At 35.2% G+C, this 12,865-nt stretch overlaps 1 protein-coding gene across 4 annotated transcripts in view; it reads left to right on the top strand.

Moving 5' to 3' along the window:
* The window catches only part of Usp42 (ubiquitin specific peptidase 42), a 47,628-nt gene that overhangs the window by 15,840 nt on the left and 18,923 nt on the right, over positions 1–12,865 (top strand). For all 4 annotated transcript variants that reach the window (XR_011705482.1, XR_011705484.1, XR_011705483.1 and 1 more), the window contains 3 exons: positions 8,095–8,205; positions 11,135–11,237; positions 12,125–12,192. Coding sequence is in view for 1 of the 4 variants with exons in the window: in XM_027953282.3 (XP_027809083.1) it covers positions 8,095–8,205; positions 11,135–11,237; positions 12,125–12,192 (282 nt within the window). In the remaining 3 variants the exon portion in view is untranslated. The remainder of the gene's footprint in view (positions 1–8,094; positions 8,206–11,134; positions 11,238–12,124; positions 12,193–12,865) is intronic.

A 12,865-nucleotide genomic window follows, 5' to 3' on the forward strand; every position in this document is an offset into this window, starting at 1 on the left:
TGATTTGATACGTGTATACATTGCATAATGTTGAAATCAGGGTAAATATATCTGTCTCTTCAAACACTTTTTATTTCTTTGTGGTGAGAACATTTAAAATTCTCCTGTCTAGCTTTCTTGAAATACACTGTTCTTACTTAAGGTGGGGAACTTAGATGCATTTACGATCATCTTTTCCAGTGTGTTTAATGCTATAAATTTCCCTGTAAGTGCTTTTTGATAAGTCCTGTTTCCCTGTAAGTGCTGTTTTGATATGTTTTAATTTCAGTTAAAAAAACTTTCTAATTGCTCTTGAGATTATTTAGAACTGCATATTTAGTTGCCAAATATTCGGGAATTTACCAGAAATTGTCATGTTATTGATTTCTAATTTTATTCCATTGTGGTTAGAGAATATCTTTTTCAATGTTTGAATTCTTTTAAACTTTGTTTTATGCACCAGAACATGGTCTGTTTTGCTAAATGTTCCATGTATACTTAATCAGGATGTGTATTCTGCTACTATTGGTTGTAATTTCTATAAGGTAATCCTTTGTGTCCTGTTTTTCTATCTACTTGTTATATCAGATTTTGAGAGAAGTGTTGAAATAAACTATATTTGCAAATTTGTTTCTTTCTGCTCTGTCAGAAAGAATATAGCTTATTTTGTTGTACTCTTTTGAATCTTGTTCATTTATGATTGTTATGCCTTCTCAGTGACCTCATCTGTCATTTATGAAGTGACCTCCTTTATCTCAAATAATATTTTTTACTCTGAAGCATGTTTTGAGATATAGTCACTCCAGTTTTCTTATGATTAGTATTAACATATTCTTTTTATCTTTTCAACTTTAACCTATGTCTGTATTTAAAATGAATTTCTTATAAGCATCCTATTATTTGATCTTGCTTTTTTATCCAATAGTAAGTCTCTGCTTTTTACTTTAGAATTTTTAGTAATTTACATTTAGTGAGATAATTGATAGGATTTAGTTTAAATCTCCCATCTTGCTATTCATTTTCTATTTGTCCCATTTATTCTTCATTCTCTTTTTAATCTTTTTCTGTAATTTTTTGTTGTTGTTAATTTATACCCCTCTCTCTCTCCCTCTCTCTCTCTCTCTCTCTCTCTCTTCTTTCTCTCTCTCTCTCTCTACCAGGGATTGAACTTGAGGTACTTAACCACTGAGTAGCTATATCCCCAGCACTTTTTAATATTTTATTTTAGAGACAGGGTCTTGCTGAATTGCTGAGGGCCTCAATAATTTGCTGAAGTTGGCTTTGAACTTGTGATTTTCCTGCCTCAGCCTCTCAAGTCACTGGGATTACAGGCATGTGCCACCGCACCTGGCTCTACTCCTTTTTTGAATTATAATTATCTGGTGACATTGCTAAGCTCATTTATTCTAGGCATCTTGGGTAGATTCCTTGAAATTTTTTTTTAAATTTTCTTTTAATTATCAGTGGATCTTTTATTTATTTATTTTTATTTATGTGGTGCTGATGATTGAATCCAGGGCCTCACACATGCCAGGCAAGCACTCTACTACTGAGCCACAATTCCAGCTCCTTCTTGAAATTTTTTACATATTTAGTCAAGCCATACAAATATAGACAGTGTTACTTATGTTTTACTAGTCTGTTTGCCTTGCATATTTCCTTTTTTGTCTTATTTCACTGGCCAGAACTTCTAGCACTTTGTTCAATAAGTGTAGTGAAAGCATTAACTCTTTTCTTTTTAAATATTTTTTAGTTGTTGATGGATCTTTATTTATTTATATGTGGTGCTGAGAGGGTTGGGGATATATGGTTCAGTTGGTAGAGTGCTTGCCTCTCATGCACAAGGCCCTAGGTTCAATCCCTAGCACCACAAACCAAAACAAAACATATATGTGGTGCTGAGAAGCAAACCCAGTGCCTCACACATGCTATGCAAGTACTCTTTACTGAGCTACAATCCCAGCCCCCTTGACTTTTTCCTGATGATAGGGAAAAGCATTCAACTTGTTAGCTATAGATTTTTTTTCTTTTTTTCTTTTTTGGGTACTGGGGATTGAATCCAGGGGCATTCAACACTTAACCATTGAGCCACACCCCAGCCATTTTTGTATTTTAGAGACAGGGTCTCACTGAGTTGCTTAGAGCTTTGCTAAGTTGCTGAGGCTGGCTTTAAATTCATGATCCTTCTTCTTCAGCATCCCAAGCCCTAGGGATTACAGGCATGTGCCACTGCACCCAGCAACTGTAGATTTTTGGTAGATGCTCTTTACCAACTCATGGAAATTTCTTTCCACTCTGTTTTCTGATTCTTATTTTTTAATGTGAGCGAATGTTGATTTTTGTCAAATGATTTCTTTATCAAATTGATAGGATTATCTGATATCTTTAGCCTGTTAATATGGTAATTTATATTGTATAATATTGAGTTATCTTTGCATGCCCTGTAATAAACTCTATTTGGTAATGGTATATAATTCTTCATATATATTGCCCAATTTATTTGCTTATATTTCATTCAGGGCTTTTTCATCTATACTTATGAGAGATATTAGTCTGTAATTTTGTTTTTGTACTGTCTTTGTCTGATTTTGGTGTCATAATTAGATATGTTAACTCATTTTCTGTGTTTTGGAAGAGATTTTATAATTGTTTAATGTTAATTCTTTTTTATTTTTAATTTAATTAAATTAATTTATTTGTTTTGGTACCAGGGATTGAACCCAGGGTACTTAAACACTCAGCCACATCTCTAGCCCTCTTTATTTTTTATTTTGAAACAAGGCCTGACTGAGTTGCTTTTAGGGTCTAAGTTGCTGAGGCTGGCTTTGAACTTGTGATCCTCTTGCCTCAGCTTCCCAAGCTGCTCGGATTATAGGTGTGCACTACCACACCCAACTGTTTATTCTTTTTTAAATGTTTGGAATTTTCTAGTGAAATTATTTGAATCAGGAGATATCCTTTTCTGGGAGTTTTAAAAGTACTAATTCAAATAGGTATAGGACTACTCAAATTATTTTTTCTTGGGTGAATTGTGGCAGCTGCTTTGTTGAGGAATTGGTCCATTTATTCTCAGTTGCCTTTATGTGTGTAAAGTTAATCATAGATTTTCCTTATTACCCTTTTGATATTTACAGGGTCTGTGTTGATATCCCCAGTTTCATTTCTGATGTTGATAAACTTAGTTAAAATTTTCCCTTTCAGCACTGTTTTAATTCTGTCCCTATTTTTAAAAATATGTTGTCTTTTAATTTACATTTAGTTCAATGTATTTTTTATTTCCCTTGAGATTTACTCTTTGATCCACAGATTATTTATATGTGTTAGTTTCCAGGTATTTGGAGATTTTCTATTATCTTTCACTTATCAATGTCTGGTTTTTATTCCACTGTGGTTGGTGAGCATACTTTAAATTTTTCAAGGTTTGTTTTATGCCTCAGGATATGGTCTGTCTTGTATATGTTCTGTAAGCACCTGAAACAAAATGTGTATTTTGCTCTTGGTGGGTGGAGTTGTTGTTTAAGTGTTGATTAGATCTGGTGACTGATTAAAAATGAGTTCCATATATTTGTTCATTTTTTTGTTGAATTGTTCAATAAGTTGTTGACAAAAAAATATTGAGGTTTCCATCTCTAAATGTGGCTATTTCTTTTCACTCAGTTATATCTGAATTTGATTCATGTATTTTGAAGTTCTGTTTGATACAGGTACACTTATGATTGTTGTGTCTTAATGGGTTGATCCTTTATATTATGTAATGTCCTTCTCTTTGGTAGTGGTCTTTGCTCTCTAGTCTGCTTTATTTGATGTTAACATAGACATTCCTGGGTTTTTGTTTGTTTGTTTTTTTGATTGATGTTTCATAGCATGTCTTTTTTTGTCCTTTTTACTTTCAGCCTACCTGAATCATTACATTTGAACTGAGTTTCTTGTATAGTTAGATCATGTTTTTAAATTGATTTTGTCAATCTGTGTCATTTTTTCTCCCCCCCCCCCCCCCCCCGTATTGGGAATCAAGCTCAGGGCCTTATACATCCAAGGCAAGTGCTCTACCACCAATCTTTTTTTTTTTCCCTGAGATGGGATCTTTGCCAACTTGCCTGGGCTAACCTTGAACTTGCAATTCTCCTGCCTCAGCCTCCTGAGTAGCTGGGATCATAGGGGTGGCCACCATTGTGTGGCAATGTGTGGCTTTCAACAGGTATAGTTAGAATATTTGGACTTGATGATTATTGATGTATCAGGGCTTAAGTCTGACATTTTATATTTGTTTTCCCTTTGTTTTTGTTTAATATCTGTTTTCTTACTCCTATCTCCATCTCGTTTACTTGAATATTTTTTAGAAATATTCAAAATTCCATTTTGATTTATTTATCATGTTTTGAGTATATCTCTTTGTTTAGCTATTTTAGTGGTTGGTTGCTCTAGGTATTATATTATACATAGTCACTCTCCTTATCTTGTTTGTTTGTTTGTTTTACATTTCTAGATTGAACTCAGACCCTTACGTGCTAGACAAATTACTCTCCCAATGAGCTACATCCCCAGCTCTACAATTTTCTTAAATATTTCCTCAACAGGGGCTGGGGATGTGGCTCAAGCGGTAGCGCGCTCGCCTGGCATGCGTGTGGCCCGGGTTCGATCCTCAGCACCACATACAAACAAAGATGCTGTGTCCGCCGAAAAAACTAAAAAATAAACATTAAAACACTCTTTAAAAAATATATATATATTTCCTCAACATACCTTTAAAACCATGTGAGGCAATGTTACAATTTTTGTTTGATAGATTCTTGGAGTGGTAAATGCTTTTATTTTACTTTTCTTCAATTGAAACCTGAGTATTTTTACATTTTGTTTTGATGTGTGGGGTCTTAACTAACTCTGTTTTAGCTTTCCCTGAGATATCTAGGCAGAGGAAGTGAAGTTATGCCAAGGTAGAAAAACGCCCAGGTTCCCATTCAGCTTCCAACGTGAGGATTAGGGCTTTCAGTTGCTGCTGATGGAAGTTCCAAGTCCCCACGTGGTCTCCACTGACACTGCAGTGGGAGTAGCTTTTGTTACCACTGGGTGATGGTGAAAGTCCTGACTCTGTGCGGCCAGGTAGAGGAATGCCTTTTCATTAGTTGTTGAGGATGGTCCTCACATGGTCTCCATGGCCACTGTGAGGTGGGGAAGGGACTAGCACCTAGTGTGGGGGAAAGTTCCAGCCCCCAATCTTTCTTCTCTAACAATAACCCACTGGATGTGTTTTGGGGTGCCTTATTAGAGTCCTGTGAATGGAAGTTTAGGCCCTTCACTTGGCCTTTGCAATATGGGTAGAGGTGAGGCAATAGTTTTTATATAGTGTTTGGCTGTGCTTGGTGGTGTTTTATGTGATGGTTATTTGGGTGCAGCCTTAGAAGGAGATACAGGAGAGGCCCAGGAAAATAAAGATGATTATATTCACAGCCCCTGGGATACAGGAGGCATGGCATGCCACACAGGGCCATGTGGGAAAAATACCAGGGTGGTTAAGAGGAATAAAGACAGGAATGAGGGAAAATCATTAGGCCAAAGCCCTCATTGAGGTTTCCAAGTAAGGCAAGGCAGGGCAGGGTGAACAGTTTGCATTGGCTAGTTTTAATAGTTGGGTTAGGTGCAGAGCCATAGATGGGTGGTCCTTAGTTGCCTGGGATCTGATCCTGGGATGATTAATGAACAGGAATAATGATTCCTGAGGTGTACAGACCAGACAGAGGAGGATGGCTCTGGGTTGTTAATTTGCATAGCAATGGCATGCTCCTGGCTGAGCCCTTTCTAGTCTTTTAAGAGTTGGAAGGGATAGTCTCTTCCCCAAACAGAAAAGTTTTTAAAGGTATCAAAACACTGTCATTTACAGAAAAAATACACATGTGTACACACAAAGGCCAGAGTAGAATAATATTTCTAAAGTTGTCTTATAAAGCAGGGCTGCCCTTTTCCTTGTCCTTGGCTGGCAAGAGAGCAGGCAAGCTTTCTTTGGGGTTTGCTTTGTGCATTTGGTTGCTTACTTCTTCAGCTCCAAGTCTGGAATATCTGAAGCACAATGAAAATCAGGGAACTACTGCCATTGAGTCCTGAGGTCCCTAGTGTATCTGTCTTTTTTCCCCACTAACTTTCACAGCCTTTTTATGTTTGTTGTATGTAAATATTCAGAGTTTTGTTTGTTTGTTTATTGTTGTTGTATATGGCAGGAAGAGCAGAGAAAACTATCCTTATGCCATCTTCCCAAAAGAGGAACTGTCACTTTCATTTGTGATGGATGTGGGCATCATCATTTTTCTTTTACTACTTGAAAGATGTTACTGCAGTGTCTTCTAGCCCATGTGGCTTCTGACAAAAAGTCTGTTGTTACACTTTTCCCTTTGTTTCTTTATATATAATGTTTTTATTTTTTAGCTGCTTTTAATATTTCTATCACTTAAACAGTTTGAGTGATCGCTTTGTAGGTTTCTTCATGTTTCTTCTGCTTGGGGTTTGTTGAGGTTCTTAGTTCTGTGCTTTCACTGTTTCCATCACATCTGAACAACTTCTGGTCATTTTTAAAAACTTATTTTTATACTTCACAGAATAACATTTTTGGTGTAAAGTTCTTTGATTTTTTTTTTTGTTGTTGTTGTTCAAGGGATTGAACCCAGGGGTGCTTAACCACTGAGCCACACACCCCCATCCTCTTTATTTTTTTATTTTGAGATAGGACCTGGCTAAGTTGCTGAAGCTGGCTGTAAACTTGCGATCCTCCTGCTTTAGCCTTCTGAGCTGCTGGCATTGTAGGTGTGCATCACCATGCCCAGCCAAGTTCTTTGAATTTTACCACATGTAGGTTCATGTAAGCCATGACCTCACCTCAGTCAGAATACAAAATCATTCCATCACTCTGAATACCTCCCTGTGCTTTCTTTCCCTTTGTAGATAATTATTTTTTGACATTTGTTCTGTCTCTTCACCTTCAGATGCCAGTCATACATATATTATGGACAGCTTGAAATTGTTCACAGCTCACTGGCACACCTACCTTTTTGTTACTATTACTGTTTTTGCTCTGTGTGTCATAATGAATGTCTTCCAGTTCACTAATGTTTTCTTCTTTCTGTAATGTCTAATCAGTTATTAATCCCCTCTGGTATATATTTTACCTCATAGTCTACTGTTCAGGTATATTTGGATCTACTTATATGCTTCTCTTTAATGTGCTCTTGCATTTTTCACTTCCTTGCACATCTTAATATCTTATTGTTTTCTGATTCTGTATTCTATATCATATTTGGAGTCTTTTTTTCCTTCTCCCTTACTGCTGGTCATTCCTGCATCTTTATATGCCCTATACTCTTTGATTGAATGACAGACATTATGAATTTTATATTGGGTACTGGATTTTGTTTATTCCTGTATATATTTTTGAACTTTGTTGTGGGACATAGTTTATTGGAAATAGTTTGTTTCTTTCAAGACTTTTAAGCTTTAATTATATATATTATGGGAAGATTTAGACAGAACTTCTCAACCTTGGTACTATTGATGTTGGGTCAGGTAATTCTTTGCTGTGTGAGGTTATCTTGTGCTGCGTAGGATGTTTACTAACATACCTGCCTCTATCCACTATATGCTGGTTAGCACCACTTAGCGTGAAACAAGAATCATTTTCTACATTTTTTTTTAAAAGTTAAAAAAAGGAAGAAGAAAATGCAGTAGAGACCACCATATGTGACCAAGAAAGCCAAAATATGTATATGGAGATTTCTTAACCCTGCTGTGAGAAACATTCTTTTACCAGTTTAGACAAATGGTAGTATAAGAAAAAAATCCTTGTTTTTCCAGTACAAGTTTCAAAACTTGAAAGGGTATGATTTGGGTCTGATTATATGTCTGACCTTGGGCAAATTTTTAACTCTGAGCCATTTTTCCACTCTCATAAAATACAGCCAGTGTATACTTATTGCTTTGATTTGTTAGAGAATTAAATGAAAATGAATTAAAATAACCCAATGTACACACAGTAGCTGTTACTGATATTTCATCTCAGAAGTGTGCCCCTTATTTGTAGTTTCCTATATAGTCTTATTTTACTAATATGGAGGATTAACATTTCTCTTTCAGGTCATGCAGAAGGATTTTGCATGATGTGTACAATGCAAGCGCATATTACCCAGGCACTCAGCAATCCTGGGGATGTAATTAAACCAATGTTTGTCATCAATGAGATGCGGCGTAAGTATTAATTATTATAGTTTATATCAGTGTTTTTTAGCTAGTTAGCTAGTTATTTGTCTTTTCTGCTTTTTCTTTTCTTTTTTAGATGGATTCTTATTTCCTGGGCTGGCTTTGAACTTCTGGGGGCTCAAGTGATCCTCCTACCTCAGGCTCAAGAGTAGCTGGGACTATAGGCGTGTACCACAGTGCCTGACTTTTAGCTAGTCTTCATGGCCTAAGATTAAAAAAAAAAAAAAAAGGTTCCTGGAGTATTAGAAAACAGACACGTATTTTTATCATACATGGCAGTGTCTTATTTTAATAACAAATTTGGGGTTAAACATTTACTATGTGTTTGTTACTACTTATTATACTATGTAAACATTTTTTGTTTTATTTTTTTTGATACTGGGGATCAGACCCAGGGGAACTTTACCACTGATCTACATTCCCCAGTCCCTACTTTTTTTTGAAATAGTGTCTTACTAAATTGCTGAGGCTAGCCTTAAACTTGTGATCCTCCTGCCTCAGCCTCCTGAGTAGCTGGAATTACAGGCACGAATTATTATGCCTGGATTGTATAAATTAGTTTGAAATATTAATGCAGAATATAATAAGCGTTCAGTTTAATATAAGCAAATTTTAAATTGTTTAAAACTCAATTTGTTTAAAATTATTACCTTTTTCCTGAGGCTTTTTTCTTCCAGATAGTTGGAATACTCTTGATATTATCCCACAGGTTTCTTTAATTTTAATTAGTTTTAATTTGGTGGATAAATAATACATTGTACTTAGTGACAGGAGTTGTCAAAATTAAGGAAATTAGACTCAAAGAAAAATTTAGACTACTCAGTGTAACAAATTTATGGATACACTTCACTCTTTTCCACTTAATTTTAAAATTTTAAATAGGTTGAATGAAATTTTCTTCTGTACTTTCTATGTGCTTTTTGTAGTAAACTTTATATTCATTTTTTTAATTTTCTTTTTTAGTTGTAGATGGACATAATATCTGTTTTATTTTTAATTTTTAATATTTATTTTTTAGTTGTAGTTGTCAATCCTTTATTTTATAATTTGTTTTTATGTGGTGCTGAGGATCGAACCCAGGGCCTCACCCACGCTAAGCAAGTGCTGTACCGCTGAGCCACAACCACAGCCCCTGTTTTGTTTATTTTTATGTGGTGTTGAGGATCAAACTCAGTGCCTTACATGTGCTACGCAAGCACTCTACCACTGTGTCACAATCCCAGCCCATATTCATTTTTAATATATATTCATTTTATTTAACCAAGTAGTAATAAAAACTGAGTGAAAATTTTAAGAAACCTACTAATTTTTAATCTGGTATCTAACTGGGTAATTATAAGGGTGCATAAGTATATAGTGAGAAACTATAATCCTTTCTCCTAAAAAGCTGCTGAAGATTTAATTGGTTCTTAGCATTATTGACAGGCCAGAACAAACAGTGCAGAAATCTTTAAAACATTGTTGGATATTGGCAGAATTTTAGCCAGATCAGGTTTTGATTGTTTGTACCTTTACTTATTTATTTTTTAATTTTTTATTTTTTGGGGTACCGAGGATTGAACTCAGAGATACTTAACCATTGAGCCACATTCCCAGCCCTATTTTGTATTTTATTTAGAGACAGAGTTTCACTGAGTTACTTAGTTAGTGCCTTGCTTTTGCTGAGGCTGGCTTTGAACTCTCAACCTCCTGCCTCAGCCTCCCGAGCAGCTGGGATTACAGGTTTGTGCCACCGCACCCAGCCCTGTATTTATTTTTATACATAAATTTGTAGTAGGCATGAATGATATTTTAAACATAGTCTTTAAGAAAATATCACTGCTCTTGGCTGGAGCGGTGGTGCATGCCTATAATCCAAGTGACTCGGGAGGCTAAGATAGAAGAATCACAAGTTTGAGACCAGCCTCAGCAACTTAGCAAGGTCATAGTAAAACCCTGTCTCAAAATAAAAAATGAAAAGTCCTGGGGCTATAGCTTAGTGGTAAAGTCCCTCTGATTTAATCCCCAATGTAAAAACAAAAAACAAAAACAACAACCAAAAAAACCCAATAAAAATCCCCCTCATTGTGTTTGTGTTCTGTATGTATACATATATCCATAAAGCACATCACAGTTGAATCAAGAAATTGCCATTTTTATAAGTCAAAATTGGTGGAATATTAGCAAATTTCATGATTTGAGGTAATATATGTTTATGCACATTCATACATGTAAAATTCAATATATAATATTTCATTGTGATTTCTTAATTTGTGTTATTTTTATTTTTAAAATAATTTGGTATTACAACTGCTTAGTGAGAAGTAGGACTAAAATATTACTGTGCAACTGAAAATATAATTTGTTCTATTGGTCATTGGATAGAATTGAGAGTGGTTGGATATTTATGTTTTTCATGGATTCTCTTCTGGAGATCTAATGCCATATTTAAAATTGTGTGCATCAACATATTACTTTAGACAAACTTTTGAGGAAATATGGCCAATGTTGATTTTATTTAAGTGTAATTTTATTGACTTGATAAAGGCAGAAGCTCTGGGGCTGGGATTGTGGCTTAGTGGTAGAGCTCTTGCCTCGCATGCGTGAGGCACTGGGTTCAATAATCAGCACCACATAAAAATAAATAAATAAAATAAAATAAAGATATTGTGTCCATCTACAACTAAAAAAAAAAATGTATTTAAAAAAAAAAAAAAAAAAAGAAGCTCTGGACTCTTAAGAAACTGCATCCCCTGTTGGATCTCAGTGACAGTATGTGGTCCTGGCTGTTATCAAGGCAGCTTGTGTTAGTGTTGCTTCCTCATTAAGTAATTATTCAGGGATTTTTCTAATAAATATAAGATATAACTTTTTGTGGTATAGCCTAGGGATATAATATATAATGATATAAAGCCTCATCTTTACTTAAATTTTATAGGTATAGCTAGGCACTTTCGTTTTGGAAACCAAGAAGATGCCCATGAATTTCTTCAGTATACTGTTGATGCTATGCAAAAAGCATGTTTGAATGGGAGCAATAAGTAAGTCAAATAAAACATCAGTCGTTGCTATGTTTTGTGTCCCTGGCTTATCAGAATTTAGTTTTGCCTTTTATGTTGAAATCTGTTACAACATAAAAATCTGTTATACAGATCTGTTTACTTTACCTTTTGACTTTCCCCTGCCTCTTCCCGACCTGATTTGCATTATTTTAAAATGATTGTAATTTAGAAAGGTACTTGTTATAACAGTTTTAATTTGTTCAATTATAAGTGTCAGAAAATGAATGTTGGCCTTGCCATAGTTTAATTTCTGGGTAATGGTGCACCTTAGCAGATCTAAAATTACCTGCTTCTCCTGGTTGTTTCTAACATTTTCTTTGATGACCTCTAGACTCACAATGTGTCTGTGTTTCCTGCCTCTTTCTCTCTCTCTGGTCAGTTATGAATTCTTATAGCTTTGTCCTAAAACCTAAATGCAGACATGAAGGAAGACTGAGGAGACAAATAGAAAACAGTCATAACCCACCTGCTCTTGCCCACATACACCTAGTACATTTCCCTTTGCATGCTGATCTAGGCCTTCATGTCATTCTTCTGGTGCAGGGTCACAAACCTACTGAGAGTATCTTCTTTTCTTTGTTGCAAGGCCAAATTCCTGCCTGGATTTCAAAGTCCCTTCATAATATAGCTCCTTCTGTCCTCATCCCCAAACCCTCACTGTATCTGTCAGGCAAGGGCTAGTTTTTGGCTGCCACATATCTTGAGGTCTTTTGTGTGTATGTGTGTGTGTGTGTGTGTGTGTATGGTGGTGGGTTGGGGGTCTTTTTGAATCTTGTTCCTTTATAGATGTATATGCTTTTAAAATCTAGTCATAGCGTAATTTTTGCATAATTCTTCTATCATGTCACTTTTTAACTATTTTTCAGATTAGACAGACATACCCAGGCTACCACACTTGTTTGTCAGATATTTGGAGGATACCTAAGATCTAGAGGTAAACTTTTGTTTGAAAGTTGATAAAGTGATACATGCATGTGTTTTTAAAAATGCAGACAGTAGGAAAGGGCTAATGATGTAGATCTCCTAGCCAGCCCTGACTCCAATCTCCCTGACCTAATGGCAACCCTGTGCCAGTTGGTAGTTTAGCCTTCTGGTAATTTCTTAAGGGTGAACAAACTGGGAGCATGTATGATACTTTCATTTTTCTCTAAGTATTATAGATCTTATATTTTAGTACAAATAATTCTTAACAAAATCTTTCACAATTTCAGTAGTATTTCATTAATTTTGTTCTATTGATCGATATTTATGTTTCTATTTTGTTATTACATCAGTGTATCATTGAACATTCATGCACACATGCCTTTGTGTTTATGTAAAAGTATATATAGGATAAATTCTTAAAATTAGCATTTTTTAGGTCATAGGGTGTATTTTAATTTCTATTATTGGCATGTTGTCATTCTAAGAGGTTTTTACCAGTTTATATTCCAACAAGTAGTGTATAAGGGGCCAGATTCATGACCTTTCACCTATACTGTGTGTAATATTAACTTAGTTTTTTCCCCCCAATCTAATAGAGTAAAAATTTTACTGGTTTAATTCTTTTATTTTGAAATAATATTTATATTCTGTCACTTCATAGTTGGTACTGATGTGATGAATAC

This window comes from Marmota flaviventris, chromosome 19, assembly GCF_047511675.1.
Source record: "Marmota flaviventris isolate mMarFla1 chromosome 19, mMarFla1.hap1, whole genome shotgun sequence".
NCBI lineage: Eukaryota > Metazoa > Chordata > Mammalia > Rodentia > Sciuridae > Marmota > Marmota flaviventris.